The following is a 14,358-nucleotide window of genomic DNA, read 5'->3' as shown; positions in this document are numbered from 1 at the left end:
TTATCTTTCTCAGTGTCTATCTCGATGGCGTTTTTATAGCAATTGTTGGGAACAAACAAGGCGTTAAGATTCTATTTTGCAAAGAAATTCCAATTATTTTATTTTGATTATTTAAGAAGCTATGCAATTATTGGCTTGCCCTCGTATTGATTGACACTACTATTCAATTATTATCTAACTATCCACATTTATCTGATCATGTACTGTAGAAGCGAACATGGCTAATGAATGTCGTGAAATGAGCATGATTATGAATGACTTGCCTATAGCATTTCTTCATATCGTGTGTTTATATATTTTTTGTTGGGTTTGTTTGTTTGTCTAACGACCGTGATAATGAAAATCTCTGTAAACATATATAAGTGAAACAGATTATATTATTTGTAAATAATAAAAAATAAAAATCACAAAACTCACACGTTCGTAGACAACACAAAACTACACATGATCATATGTTCTGATTTTAAAATGGAATTTTATTTATTTTTTTTAATTTGTTTTCGTTACTTATTATTTATAACATTTAAAAATTTGCTTCGGTGCTGTTGTTAACAAAAAACATTTTGTGGGTGTTGAATAGAAGTTTATTTTTGTTGAATTCTGTGCGTAGAAGTAGTTTTGCGTGCGATATTGTTTAAGGTTGTAGTAGTAGGGCCACACCTCCTAAAATCCATTTGGATTTTGGTGAACGTGATTTTAAATTAAATGTCCAAACGTAGGTATTGCCACGGGATCTGAAAAGAAAGAGAGGATGAGGGAAATTATTATATCTTATCGACAGGGCAGGCGAAATAGCCAATTTTTTCAATAAATTTCAGCACTAAACCTTTGGAAAATTTATTTAAAAAAATCCACGCCTTAAAGCTATGCTGAGCCTTTGAAAAAATTCTTTAAAAAAATCCACGCCTTAAGGCCTTGATGAGCCTTTGGAAAAATTCTTTAAAAAATCCACGCCTTAAGGCCTTGATGAGCCTTTGGAAAAAATTCTTTAAAAATCGTCGTACTCACCTCGTCTTGTAAAGAGGACACTCGTACACATGATGCGTATCATGTCTCTCTTGTACACTGGCTTTAATACAAATCACTGGCATGGAACATAGCAGTTCCTTGGGATTTAACGGTACTATCGAATTCAATTGACAATCCCAACTGGCTCCATTCAAATACAGACCATGCACAAAGGCTCCATCCATGGGCGGTAATCTGGAAAGAAATTAATTAGATAAAAACATAGATTTTTGCCTTTGTAGAATTTTATAATTCGATTTCAAGGCGCATCTAATATGCTCCGATATATTCTTTTAATATCATCTACGTTTCGGTCTATTAATTTAGAACTTATTTTGTTAAAAGGAGATGCCAACATCTGTCCATATATACAATATTAAATACAATAACAAAGATCGAACGTAGGGTCCTAGCGGAGCTTTGGAGGCTCATATCTCCTGAAGTATGAATTTCCGAAAGAAAAAAAAAATTATTTCGTTCTAAACAGGGCTTTCAGGCCTATCTCTGGCAAATTGAATACTTTCCGCTAACGGTCCTTTATACTTTTCCATGGTTTCTTCACAATTATAACCTTAAAACTAGTCTGAACTTTGGGAAAGTGTGGAGCGATGACCCTGAAAAAAATCTAAATACGAATTATACCAAGACTAAGGTGGTCTTACTCATAAATGTCAAATCAGGTCGAAAAAATTTGGTCGCATCGACAAATGAGCTCCGTTGACTCGGCGGGATCGAACCCTTGAATACTTAATGGATACCATGCTAAATGGAGGTTCAGCAGGTAGCAGCCAATAGCGCTGAACTGAAAGCAACTGCTATATCGATCTCGAATTATGACAAAGTGACACAATAATGACGATGTTTTCGAAGAGGTGAACCTTTTTTATAACATTTACCGTAAGGCGAAGTCCGAATAAAAGCCTATTACAAATTTACTAGGCTTATTAAGAAATTACGGCGTAGATTTTTCAAGAACTTTTCCAAAGGCTTCTCAAGGCCTTAAGGTGTGGTTTTGTAGAGAACTCTTCCAAAGGCTCATCAAGGCCTTAAGGCGTGGATTTTTAAAGAATTTTTTCCAAAGGCTCATCAAGGCCTTAAGGCGTGGATTTTTTAAAGAATTTTTTCAAAGGCTCAGCATAGCTTTAAGGCGTGGATTTTTTTAAAGAATTTTTTCAAAGGTTTAGCAAGGTCTTAAGTCGTGGATTTTCTTTAAAGAATTTTTCCAAAGGCTCATCAGGGCCTTAAGGTGTGTTTTTTTTAAAGAATTTTTCCAAAAGCTCATCAGGCCTTAAGGCGTGGATTTTTTTTAAAGAATTTTTCCAAAGGCTTATCAGGGCCTTAAGGCGTGGATTTTTTAAATTATTTTTCCAAAGGCTCATCAGGGCCTTAATGTGGGGATTTTTTAAAGAAAATTTCCAAAGGCTCATCATGGCCTTAAGATGGGGAACCAAGGACCTAATACCGCAAACTAGTCGGAAGGTCCCCCTAGTGCCACCTGACAGAGAATTGTAATATATGGAGCATAGACCACAGTCATAGATCCAAGACGCAAACGGTCGAATGGTCCACTTCAGTGCCGCCTAGAATGGAGTGGTAACAGTTTCCACCCAACGTGGCATACGATATTGCCCTACTGCAGCGCTACGGGGGTTCCAACAAAATGCAGAGTGTTAACAAATGGCGCCAAAAAAAAAAAAAAAAAAAACAAAACGAGGAACATAGACCCAAAACCTCAAACTACTCTGAAGTTCCCCTCTAGCGACGTCTAACTGGAAATGTTGACAAATCGCGCCCAACGTGGGGCACGAACGTGTTATAAGATTGTACTACCTACTGCGGCGCTACAGGGATTTTCCAAGAAAATATGGAGTGTTAACAAATGGCGCCCAACGTTGGTACGACAGTGCCATATACCACATACTGCGGTGGGGTTCCAACAAAATATTTGAGATTATAAAGCCAATGACAAAGAGGCACCTAACAGGTGAAAACGTATGGCGCCCAACGTGGAGCACGATTGTGTTATATACCACTTATTCCGGTGCTAAGGGGAGTTTCTAACAAAATGTGGAGTGTTAATAAATGGCACCCAACGTGGGGCACGATAGTGTTATATTCCACCTACTGCAGCGGGGTTCTAACAAAATATGAAGGTGGGGTCGGATGGTCACCAACCAAACTCGTAATCCGTCATTATGGGTTCCTAGAGGGTGATGGACCTCCCGCAGAAAATAAAGGTCCATATATTGATGGCCCTCATACTGTCATCACATGTTCAGTATTCCTAACATGCAAGTGTCTGTAGTATTACGTTTCGGGTTAGGAGGCTATGAAACATCTCATATATCTGCATATATTGATGTAGGACCTCTTATAAATTTCCCGAAGCTGCTATTACTATTTATTTATTTAGATATACACATCAACTAAATTATATACTCACGTTATGCTCTCCACATCCTTTTTGGTAACCTCACAGCATAGACACATGCGATCCAAGGGGAGATCATGCTTCCTAGCACTCTCCTGCATAATGGCCGTTAAAAAACTCTGCGGATTAAACAGCCCACCCAACCATATGGTGCAGGGTAATTTAAAATCATTCAACCACAATGACAGTTCTTTAATACGATGTAGTAGATCGGCAAACCAACTTTGCAGGCCCAACATACTGGGATAGGCTAAATTAGTCCATGACTCGGGCACATGATCATAGAACAAAGAATGATCTAAATGTTCCATATCCGTAGTAATAGTTAATTCACCCTTCAGTCCCAACATCAATTCACGCAGGGATCTCTTTATTTCTTGAATTAAAGCATTCATGCGTTCGCATTCTTGCAGGGCCACCACTACGAAGGGGGTTTTACGTTCAATGCGATTGAGAAGGGCATGCAAATTAAATTCCACTTGCAGCTTATCCAGAAAATCTTCAGCCATTATTTTCACCAGTTCCTCACGGGGAGCACTGCAGGTTGTGGTGAGTTCCGATTGTCGAGGCTGTAGTTCGAAAACTGTTTTCAGTAATTGTTCCGAGGCACTGGTGAGGAAGCCAATTTCTGCATTTGGATGAAGACCATAGAGTAGGGGCGATTCATCGGGTAACATTTCATTGATGTATTTGTGATAACCTTGAAAATCCAAATTGGGTGGTGAAGGAAACCCGGGGCAGAGCTCTAAATCCCCATCAACTAAATCCTGCTGCAACAATTCAGCCAAATATGTTTGACATAAACGACGATCCCAATCATCGGTAATATGACCTCCATACATTATTTCACCGAATAGATAACGCAAATCTTCCCAAGGTATACGATTACTGCCCTCCAAGTAATTGTGGAGTACTGAGGCAGATATTGTCAAATCGCCGACATTGAAAGGGTACACCTTATTCCAACCAAGTGGGCCAAATTTCCTTCGCTGGCCCGCCACTGCATGGAAATAACAGAGGGCAAATAATATAGATTTAAATTCCGCCTCCTGGGTACAGCTTTCCAAGGTTTCCTGGGAGAAGTTATCCCAAGCCTGATGCATATTGGCTGCCATTCCGGAAGGAGGTTCATTGACAATTTTCAAGGAGGATTCCAAAATGCCCTGCGGAATTATGTGATATTGTGGATCTGGTGCAGGCTCGGCACTAATAAATAGTCGGAAATTGCTGTTAAGGAAACTTTCCGGTTGATTGGTAAGACGTTCGATAAGTTTCTCCAGGGTGGGTAACCAATTCGCAACCAGGTGGATATTTTGAAATACCACCCATTGATTGCCGGAGGTAAGGGCTTGCTGCAGAGCCTGTTCGGCTAACATTTCTTGGCCCTGGCCCAGGGAAATATTTAATAAGTTATTGTTGTTCGAAGTGAAGCCCATTTGCTGGCCTAAACGTTCAACATCGTAAATGGGGTCGACTCCCGGGCAGAGCACGAAAAATATAGGAGTAGCTGCAGTAACTTCGTTGAAGATGTCGGAGAATTGGAATGTCTTGACACTGGAATACTGCCGACCCATGGTCTGTTCCACGAAGAGTCTGGAAGGAAAAGAGAGGAGTTTTAAAGAATATTTTTTTCAAGGTCTATTAGAGGCGTGGAAAGGTCCTGTTTTTTAAAGGTAGAATCCGATAGACTTAGATGGCCTTACTTACCTTATTGCACTCGTAACACGATCCGGCCTCAGAGCCCTTATAATACACAATTTTTGCAATGGTGTCCTGTGCTTCCATTCCCCTGGGAACTGCTCACATTCCGGCAAATCACTTGCCACAAATTTTCTCCAACGCTTCGGGTAATTTTCAATATCCTTATCAATGCCATAGAAATTATCCATCAATGCCAGCGACTTTATACCACCCCAGGCAGTACGTCCAACAAAATCCACAGGCGACAAAGTGTTCGGATCATGAGGAAATCGTAACAAAAAATCCAATTCATCACGGGAAATTTGTTCTGAAGCTGACATTATTCTCAAGGTCATGTGGGCGGTAAATGTCAACTTGTCGACCTCGAAGAGCCCCCGCAAAGCAAAATAAAAGGTTTGTGAGGTTATGGCTTCGACGAGGGCAGCAACCCTCCGTTCATTCACCCGGTGTGTTGGTGCTGAGATTATGGCCTGTTTGAAAACCTGCATAAATGATTTCAAGGAGAAACGATAAATCGGATTTATGCGACTCAAATCGGAGAGTACAAAATAGAGGATGGATGCCCGCTTCGCAGCCGTTCGATACATATTACGAGCTTCATCTATTTGTAGGGTGGTAATGCGAGCCTCATTCACCTTCACTTCAATTTCGTCAACTGTCTGCTTCGTGGATTCCAAATTGGAAACTAGCTCATGATCATCGAGGACATTTTCTCCAGCTGAGGCTAAGCGGGCCAAGAGGTCATTTTCCAAATGTTTTAGGGAAATTTTGAATTTATTCTGCTGTATCGTAACATTGGTTTTCATTTCTTCCAAATCGGGTCTTTCGATTTTTACCACTTCTGCCAGTAGTTGCTCCTCTAGGCCATCTTGGGTAACGGTGAAATTAATCAGTGTGGTCTGGGCCTGCATTTCAGGTTTATAGTGGGGATTTGCCAATTTGGTGTGTAGGATTAATCGGAAATTTGGATTGAAGTCCAATTCTTTGTCGCCCAGGCGTATAAAGCGTCCACGTTTGATTAAAGCCCGACTTAACAGAGGTTCGAGTACGGTATCCACAGATTCCTCAATTTGTTCAAGGAGTACCGTATCACCATTTCCCATTGCCTTTTCAAGGGTCTCAAGGAAATGTTTTTGGCTGAGACGCAGGACCACCAACTTGTCGCCATAACGATTTTTGATCCATTTGATGCCCTGTCTAGGAAGTAAAAAACCTTCGTTAAGTTCGGTCAGAATGCTAAGACGTGGATTAAAAAAAAATATTTTTCGTGGATTATGACATAAAATCTGCTTACAATTGCGGATCAATCATCAGCGGCCATCGCGTTGAATGTACCAATATTGTGGCATTCTCTGTGGACATACGATCCATGGGCAAACCTTCATTATTCCAGGTGGCAATTTGTGCATCATCCGTAAACAAGGCCAAATAGTCCACACCATCCGTGTGCGGAATGGCTGGCTATAATCAAATGTTTACACACTCAATTCAATCAGGACATAAAAATCTAGTAAGAACCAAAAGGGAAAAACTTTCACTTACCTCTATCCGTCGAAAGCTTGGCAGCCACATTTGCTGTTGCAGCTCCTCACGATAACGACGTGTAAAACAACCAGCATACGATAGAAAAGAGGAAATTAGCAGGATATCACCAGGTAGTGTAGCACTTTTTGATTGTAAACTTTTTGTGTTTTGGGTCATCAGGGATAAGGTATACAATTCCGACGACAGCCAAACAAACAACCAACCAAACAGCCAGTCATCCATCGAACAAGAAAGCATCACGACCACCCGCCAAGGATTATGGAAGTCATTTTTATAGTCGAAGATGTTGTTTGAAAGCAGTTGACAGTTCATATTGACAGTCAATGTTGTAACATTTTGAAAACAAAGCAGGAAATAGAAAAATGAAATCATATATTTCATGGTTTTTAGGGCGAACAAGAACAGCAAAATTCCAATCCCTTTCCCTCCCAGAAATGATGTTAGCTTTTTCCAATAAACTTAAGTGTTCATAGTTTCCGGCAATGGCGCTGTGCACCAGAAGTGCTAACAAATGACAATTGTGGCAAATGGGTACCAATTGTTCAATATTTGAACATGGTTAAATAACAGCAGCATCAACAACAACAAAAACAACTACATGGCAATTTTGGTAAATAAAATGAAACAAGGGGGAGTTTTTGGGGTGTTCAAAAGGAAATGTTAGAACGGACGTAGAAAATGGTGATGACTTTAAACATTTTGTTAAGTGTTTGGTTAGGAAATTAAATGGTGATGATACATGATAAGATGGTAAGTAGACTCACAAAATTGTCGATATAGGTCCGTATTTTGACATCGTCGACATATAAGGGGCCTGTTCCATTTTAAGTATATTCAAAATGTCTGTAGCATTTTCAACCGAATAGGCTGTAGGTGGGCAATTTTGTGTGTTGACTGGGTAACATAAGTACTCGCAAAAAATATCTATAGAGAACATATATAAGGGTCCTTTGTCGCCAATAATTCGCAGACTTTAAAAATCCTCATATTATATTTTTACCGTTCAGCGGTATTTTCCGTCATAAGGAACTTTCATTTGCAATTTTGGGTTTCCAATACGTTAAAGATGTGCTCGGGGAAATGCTTTCCATAATTAATAACTTTGGGTTATTTCTGAGGTCTCATCTGTATATGTTTCTATGGACACAATTCATTTCAGAAAATTTGGAGTCGATTTGCAAATGTCCGTTTGACTGTGTGGTGCGCACGATAACTCTCGAAGGAAGTAACCGATATCATCCTAACTTTGTACATCTTAATATTACTTCCGAAATTAATTCAAGATTGGAAATATCGGTCCACTCCTTCTGGTAAGTCCCCCACAAAATGGCCAAAATTGTACTAAATATTTATTTTAAAATAACATGCGAGCTTAGATCAAGTGTACTTAAAATCGGACCAATATATATATATATATATATGAACCGATTTCAACGAATATTGTCACAGGATAGGTTATACTACTTTCAGTACGTTTTGCTCCTATCGGCAATATTTTGGGTCTTTGGTGCATAATTAACTTAAAATCGGACGAAAATATATATGAAAGCTATATCCAAATCGGAACTGATTTCAACAAAATTTGACTACACTAACTGCAGTACGTTGTGAAATTTTTTGTGCCAATCGGCTTAACTTTGGTTCTTTTGTGCAACATTCACTTAAAAACGGACGAAAATATATATGGCCGCTATATATAAATCTTAACCGATTTCAACAAAACATGGAACACTTCGAGCTATACCAACTTTAATACGTTGTGTAAAATGTTGTGCCAATCTGCTTGACTTTGGGTCTTTGCCGCACTCTTTATATTTATATATGGGAGCTATATCTAACTCTGAACCGAGGTTTTCCCAATTTCAATAGGGGTCGTCCTTGGGCCAAATAAATGAGCTGCGCCAAATCTCATGCAAATCGGATCACAAATGCGACGTGTCCTTTGTTTACAATTTAAGATGGACAGACAGACGGACATGCATTAATCGACTCAGAAAGGAACCATGGTTCTAGCACGTTTCCTTTTGCCTGTTACAAACATACGCACAAAAATATAATACCCTGTAACACAGTGGAGTGAAGGGTATACAAATTTACAATTTGGATCGGCCCCGTTCAACAAGCTACGAGTGGGTTTGGCTGGGCAATTGAAACTTTGCAGCATATCGTGAGGTCCTAATTGTCATACAGAGCATGTGTCTGGTATCATGCTGCCATTCGAGCTGAAAACGAATTAAGGTGGCTGCACTATCCTGAAACCACTCTCGTCTGGCTGGGCAGCAAACGTTATTTTGCTGCTATTGGTCGTGGGTGGACTTCACGAACTGCATACACGTGTCATTTGTCCATAGTCTGGCTGTTGTTGTTGTCGTCGTCCCATATAAAGGTCTCACCTGATCTTAGTTATTGAAAGTTTCTAGCTGTGTTTTCAAACCGAATTAGCGGGAATTTAGAATTGAGGGTTCTTTGAGGGTAAACATACTCTCAATAGACCACAAATGTCCTAACCGAAGTTTTCAACCTAATAGGCTGAAATGTTTCATTTAGTATACTCAATAAGTGACAGATATTCTTTGCAAAATGGATCCCATTAAGGTTCGTCGTCTTTTTGTAGTTTCAAGGTCTTGTCTGAGTTTTCTTACCGAAGTGGTATTCCAAGTTCTCATAAGAATTGTCATGAGAATAAAATTCTATGTCTGTTTAGGCATGTCCGTCCGTTCGTTTTTTCAGTTTTTCATCTTTCATCAAATTCATCAAATCTTCCTACCGAAAATTATCAATATGTTGGTATTTTTAAGGTTGTATTTTCCCACTTTCACACTGATGTCGATGTAATTTGTTATAGCGGGTTCTTTAAGGGTGATATAAATATAAACATAAAATTATCGATATGGGCCCATGTTTTGGCATAGCCCCATGACATAGCTCCTCATTGTCAATATTTTGAAGGAATTTGAAGCACTTTCCCATTGTAGTACTTGTAATACTTACATTTACTTAGCTGGCTTGTGACAGAACGGTTGCCCCATAAGCCGAGCTTAAAAAAGATTTCCATGCGCGTCGGTCTTGTGCGCATCTCATCCAATTTGAAAGATCATTTTCCGAGATGTTGTCTTCTACTTGATCTTTCTATCGGATTCGTGACCTTCTCCTTCTACGTGAACCATCACTTGGCTAGCTTTTATATGGCTTTTGAGCTGGGACATCTTCATCCAATCTCACAACATGGCCTAGCCAACGTAGTCGCTGCAGCTCGATACGTCTGACTACGTCGATGTCCGAGAATATATGGTATAGCGCATAAGGTTTTCCGAAATATTATATTGATGAATATTGTATATATAGGTCTATGTGTCCACATAAAGTACCCGTCCTAATTTCGGTATTAATATATTTGCTACGAATTTTCATATTGAATAGCCTATAATTTGTCATATCGGTCTTCTGGTGAATAAAAAACTTCTTCCCAGAAAAAAGTCTCCATACACTTGTGCCGTTTAATTTTCGGTATGATGAAGATCCGACCCCAGTTTTCCAAACATGAGTATTAGTTGGAATATAATTTTTATCAGAGCATTAACCTACTATCATATAATACAATAACAATGTCGCCACATACAGGTTACGATCAATTTAACGAACTTTGAATGCACACCACATGGTAGAGAGTATACAAATTTCAGTCCGGCCCAATATGGAAACCCCCTTCGAAATGATTTTTGTCGTAATTTTTTTCGCAATAGGGAAAATGTGTACTCGTACCAGATATCAATTTATCAGACATTCAATTTTCGGATTGCAGAGACTCGGCCACCAATGTGCGATTGCAAATGTAGTGTTCAAATTTTACAAAAGCATCCAACCTATATCCATCCTATTTCTGCAGAGTACCACTTTAACGTTTACTTTTTTGTTGTGCAGAAGTTCGAAAATCTAATTTTATGTGAGAAGCAGGAAAGTAGTTCACTTTTGGGGGGAAGTGTATGTGTAAAGTGTAAAAAACGCACTATGTATTGCAGAACATACCCGATTGTCTTAACGATACGGTGTGCAAAGATTTGTATCGGTCCTTATTTCTGGCGCCTTTAGAAGCACCCCTTACAAATGCCGAGGTAGGTAGCATTCTAGCTAGAGGGAACGTTTAAGAACGTCAAATTAGAAACGCTATTTCTGCAGAGTATCACGTTGACGTTTATTTTTTTTGTGCAGAAGTTTGAAAATTTCATTCCACGTGAGAAACAGGAAAGTGGTTAACTTCTGAGGGGAAGTGTGTGTGTAAAACACACCATGTATTTCTAAACATACCCCATTGTCTTAACGATACGGTGTACAAAGATTTGTATCGGTGCTTATTTCTGGCGCCTTTAGAAGCACCTCTAAAATACGGCTATGTTGTGATAGTACTATATAGAAAAAATCCGAGCTTATTCGGGATGTTCCCAAACGATCAGTTGGAGTTACTGTTAAAATACCTCTTAGTTTTTAAATTGACAGAATCTTCAAGAGGGACATTTAAAAAAGATATAGGTGGCGTGAGTAACCTATCTATGCCATCGATAAGAAACTAACTTTTGGGATCAAGGCAGGTCTCAGCTGAATTGATTTTATCATTTCCAAGTGAGAAATCATAGACGACAGTAATCCAATGTCCTCTATGCAAGAAGATCAAATATGTATTTACTCTGTAGATAACCAATGTTAATAGCAGGAGATGTCGGAAGATGCGAGATTGAGACTCTGACCTTTTTCTCCGACATATCGAACGAAATAAAAAAACGAAAAGGGAAGTACCTTTAGCCGGAACATAATTTAACTCAATCAACCCGGAATGTTGTATGTAGAGAAATGAACATAATAAGGCTTGTCCTCTCCTCCCCATATAATGTAAACATAGAAATGATTGAAGTTCGTCTAGTACTCCAAAATATTGGAGATTTTATAGAAAATGCAATATAAATTTTTCATAATGTTCGATTCACAGGGAACACCTTGAGGTTATAGAGGTATTTGTTAAAGCTGGGTGGGATCATAAATATATTTTTAAGGGATATCCGTACAAATACATCAGTTCTCCATACCTTTGAATCGACTCCCTCCAACGTTCATTTTCATTCGCCAACCCATTAACCAAGCGATGGGCCAAATCTATGGTGAATGTCGTCTTATCCGCCTCCTGTTGGCATTTTTGTTTCGAGGCGACGGCATCTTCAAATTCCGATTGAATTTCGCTGAGCTTTCGTTCTAAATCATTAATTTTCTGCTTCAAGTAATCCAAACGTTGCCTCGCCTCTGCCAATTCATTTTGAGAATCTTTGAGAGCCTGTTGTTTTGGACCAACGACCAAGAAAACTTGATGATAACGATGGATGTTAATGACCCAGGCGCAAAGACCAGCAGCGGCCACAGATTTTTGTACAATTTTATCGGGATTGAATTCAGGATCCTAAAATTAAAAAAAAAAAAAATGCGAAGAAGGGGTGTTTATAATAAAAAAAGAGAAGTGTCTTGGTTGTTACCTTCAAATACCCCTGCAGGACCTCAATGATATTCGGATGTATATTATCTTTGTTGTAATTGACCAAATCGTTGAGGAATTGATCGACCCGCACCATCATCAATTTAGCAGCCTTCCAGCTACGATCCCGCGGTATTTTACCATTATTGGCAAAGAGCACCATAACCGCAGCACAAACATTAACCACGGCCTTGGGTGGCGAACCAAATGATTTCAACTCCGTTAGATTATTTTTATTCAAGGTGTTTAGAGCTGCCTGGGCCGCTACCAAGGCCGGTTCAGCCTTACGTAAATCTTCTTCACACATTTTCGTTTTAATACAAACATCCTCTTCTATGATTCGTACTCGCTTCTCTTCCTCGGAGGCGATATGTTTTTCATATTTCACCTTTTCACTTTCGGCACTGACAATCAGTATCAGTTTGTCGGCAGCAGCATTTTTGGCAGTCAATTGAATTTCCTGCACAGCTAATTGATTCTGATGAAACCAAGAAGAAAAAATAAATGCTTTATAAGAAACCGGATGACATACCATGGATACCAGGGTTGGCTGCCAACCGATCTATGGACTGATTCATTTATGTCTTTCCTTCGTTCACTAAATGTGTCTTTAATCAAAAGATTAATAACAAAAATGCCGAGAAGGTAATGTGCGGGATAGCTACGTGCTTTAAAAGCATACTACATATATGTATATACACACATATATATACTTATGTATGTATATATATAGATTGTGGTTTTCCAAGATAAAATTGTAAAATGCAGTCAGAGGATGAAAATGAAAATTAATTAAAATCGAAAACTGAAATGTGTGAAATATAAATACGGAGGCTATCAGGATATACTAGGGAGAGGAATGGTAGCACATCGTGTATTTTTTAAATAATATTTTTTCAGGGTCTACTATAGGCGTGAATTTTTTCAAGAATATATTTTCAAGGCTCAGATGGAGGCGTGGATTTTTAAAAACTATTTTTTCAAGGCTAAGGAAGATGCGTAGATTTTTAAAGAATATTTTTTCAAGGCTCAGTTAGAGGCGTGTTTTTTTAAAGAATATTTTTAAGGTCCTCTTAAGGAGTGGATTTTTTAAAGAATACTTTTTTAAGGTCCTCTTAGGGCTTGGATTTTTTAAAGAATATTTTTAAGGTCCTCTTAAGGAGTGGATTTTTTAAAGACTATTTTTTCAGTGTCTAAGGAGTGGATTTTTTAAAGAATACTTTTTTAAGGTCCTCTTAGGGCTTGGATTTTTTAAAGAATATTTTTAAGGTCCTCTTAAGGAGTGGATTTTTTAAAGACTATTTTTTCAGTGTCTACTATAGGCGTAGATTTTTTAAAGAATACTTTTTCAGGGTCTACTATAGGCGTGGAATTTTTAAAGAATACTTTTTCAGGGTCTACTATAGGCGTGGAATTTTTAAAGAATACTTTTTCAGGGTCTACTATAGGCGTGGATGTTTTAAAGAATACTTTTTCAGGGTCTACTATAGGCGTGGATTTTTTTGAGGTCCTATTAAGGCGTGGATTTTTTTGAGGTCCTATTAAGGCGTGGATTTTTTTGAGGTCCTATTAAGGCGTGGATTTTTTAAAGACTATTTATTCAAGGCTAAGGAAGATGTTAGAGGCGTGGTTTTTTTTTAAGAATAGTTTTTTTAGGTCCTGTTAAGGCGTGGATTTTTTAAAGAATACTTTTTCAGGGTCTACTATAGGCGTGGATATTTTAAAACATATTTTTCAGGGTCTACTATAGGCGTGGATATTTTAAAACATATTTTTCAGGGTCTACTATAGGCGTGGATATTTTAAAACATATTTTTCAGGGTCTACTATAGGCGTGGATTTTTTAAAGAATACTTTTTCAGGGTCTACTATAGGCGTGGATTTTTTAAAGAATACTTTTTCAGGGTCTACTATAGGCGTGGATTTTTTAAAGAATACTTTTTCAGGGTCTACTATAGGCGTGGATTTTTTAAAGAATACTTTTTCAGGGTCTACTATAGGCGTGGATTTTTTAAAGAATACTTTTTCAGGGTCTACTATAGGCGTGGATTTTTTAAAGAATACTTTTTCAGGGTCTACTATAGGCGTGGATTTTTAAAGAATACTTTTTCATGGTCTACTATAGGCGTGGATTTTTTAAAGAATACTTTTTCAGGGT

At 38.4% G+C, this 14,358-nt stretch overlaps 1 protein-coding gene across 1 annotated transcript; it reads right to left on the bottom strand.

The window, feature by feature from the left end:
* Positions 1–619: 619 nt before the first annotated feature.
* LOC133327147 (dynein beta chain, ciliary-like) lies at positions 620–12,735 on the bottom strand. Its single transcript, XM_061535712.1, has 8 exons — positions 12,202–12,735; positions 11,764–12,128; positions 6,683–6,821; positions 6,435–6,601; positions 5,147–6,337; positions 3,452–5,032; positions 1,009–1,203; positions 620–734 (listed from the first exon to the last, which is right to left on the bottom strand). The coding sequence occupies exons 1-8, from the start codon at positions 12,733–12,735 to the stop codon at positions 635–637; spliced, it is 4,272 nt and encodes a 1,423-aa protein (XP_061391696.1). The 3' UTR covers positions 620–634.
* Between the last annotated feature and the right edge of the window lie 1,623 nt (positions 12,736–14,358).

Source organism: Musca vetustissima, unplaced genomic scaffold (assembly GCF_032173495.1).
Source record: "Musca vetustissima isolate MV318-11 ecotype Yass unplaced genomic scaffold, APGP_CSIRO_Mvet_v1 utg1675, whole genome shotgun sequence".
NCBI classification, from domain to species: domain Eukaryota; kingdom Metazoa; phylum Arthropoda; class Insecta; order Diptera; family Muscidae; genus Musca; species Musca vetustissima.
Note: the sequence above shows the minus strand (reverse complement) of the source record. Positions and strands in the feature narration are given on the sequence as shown.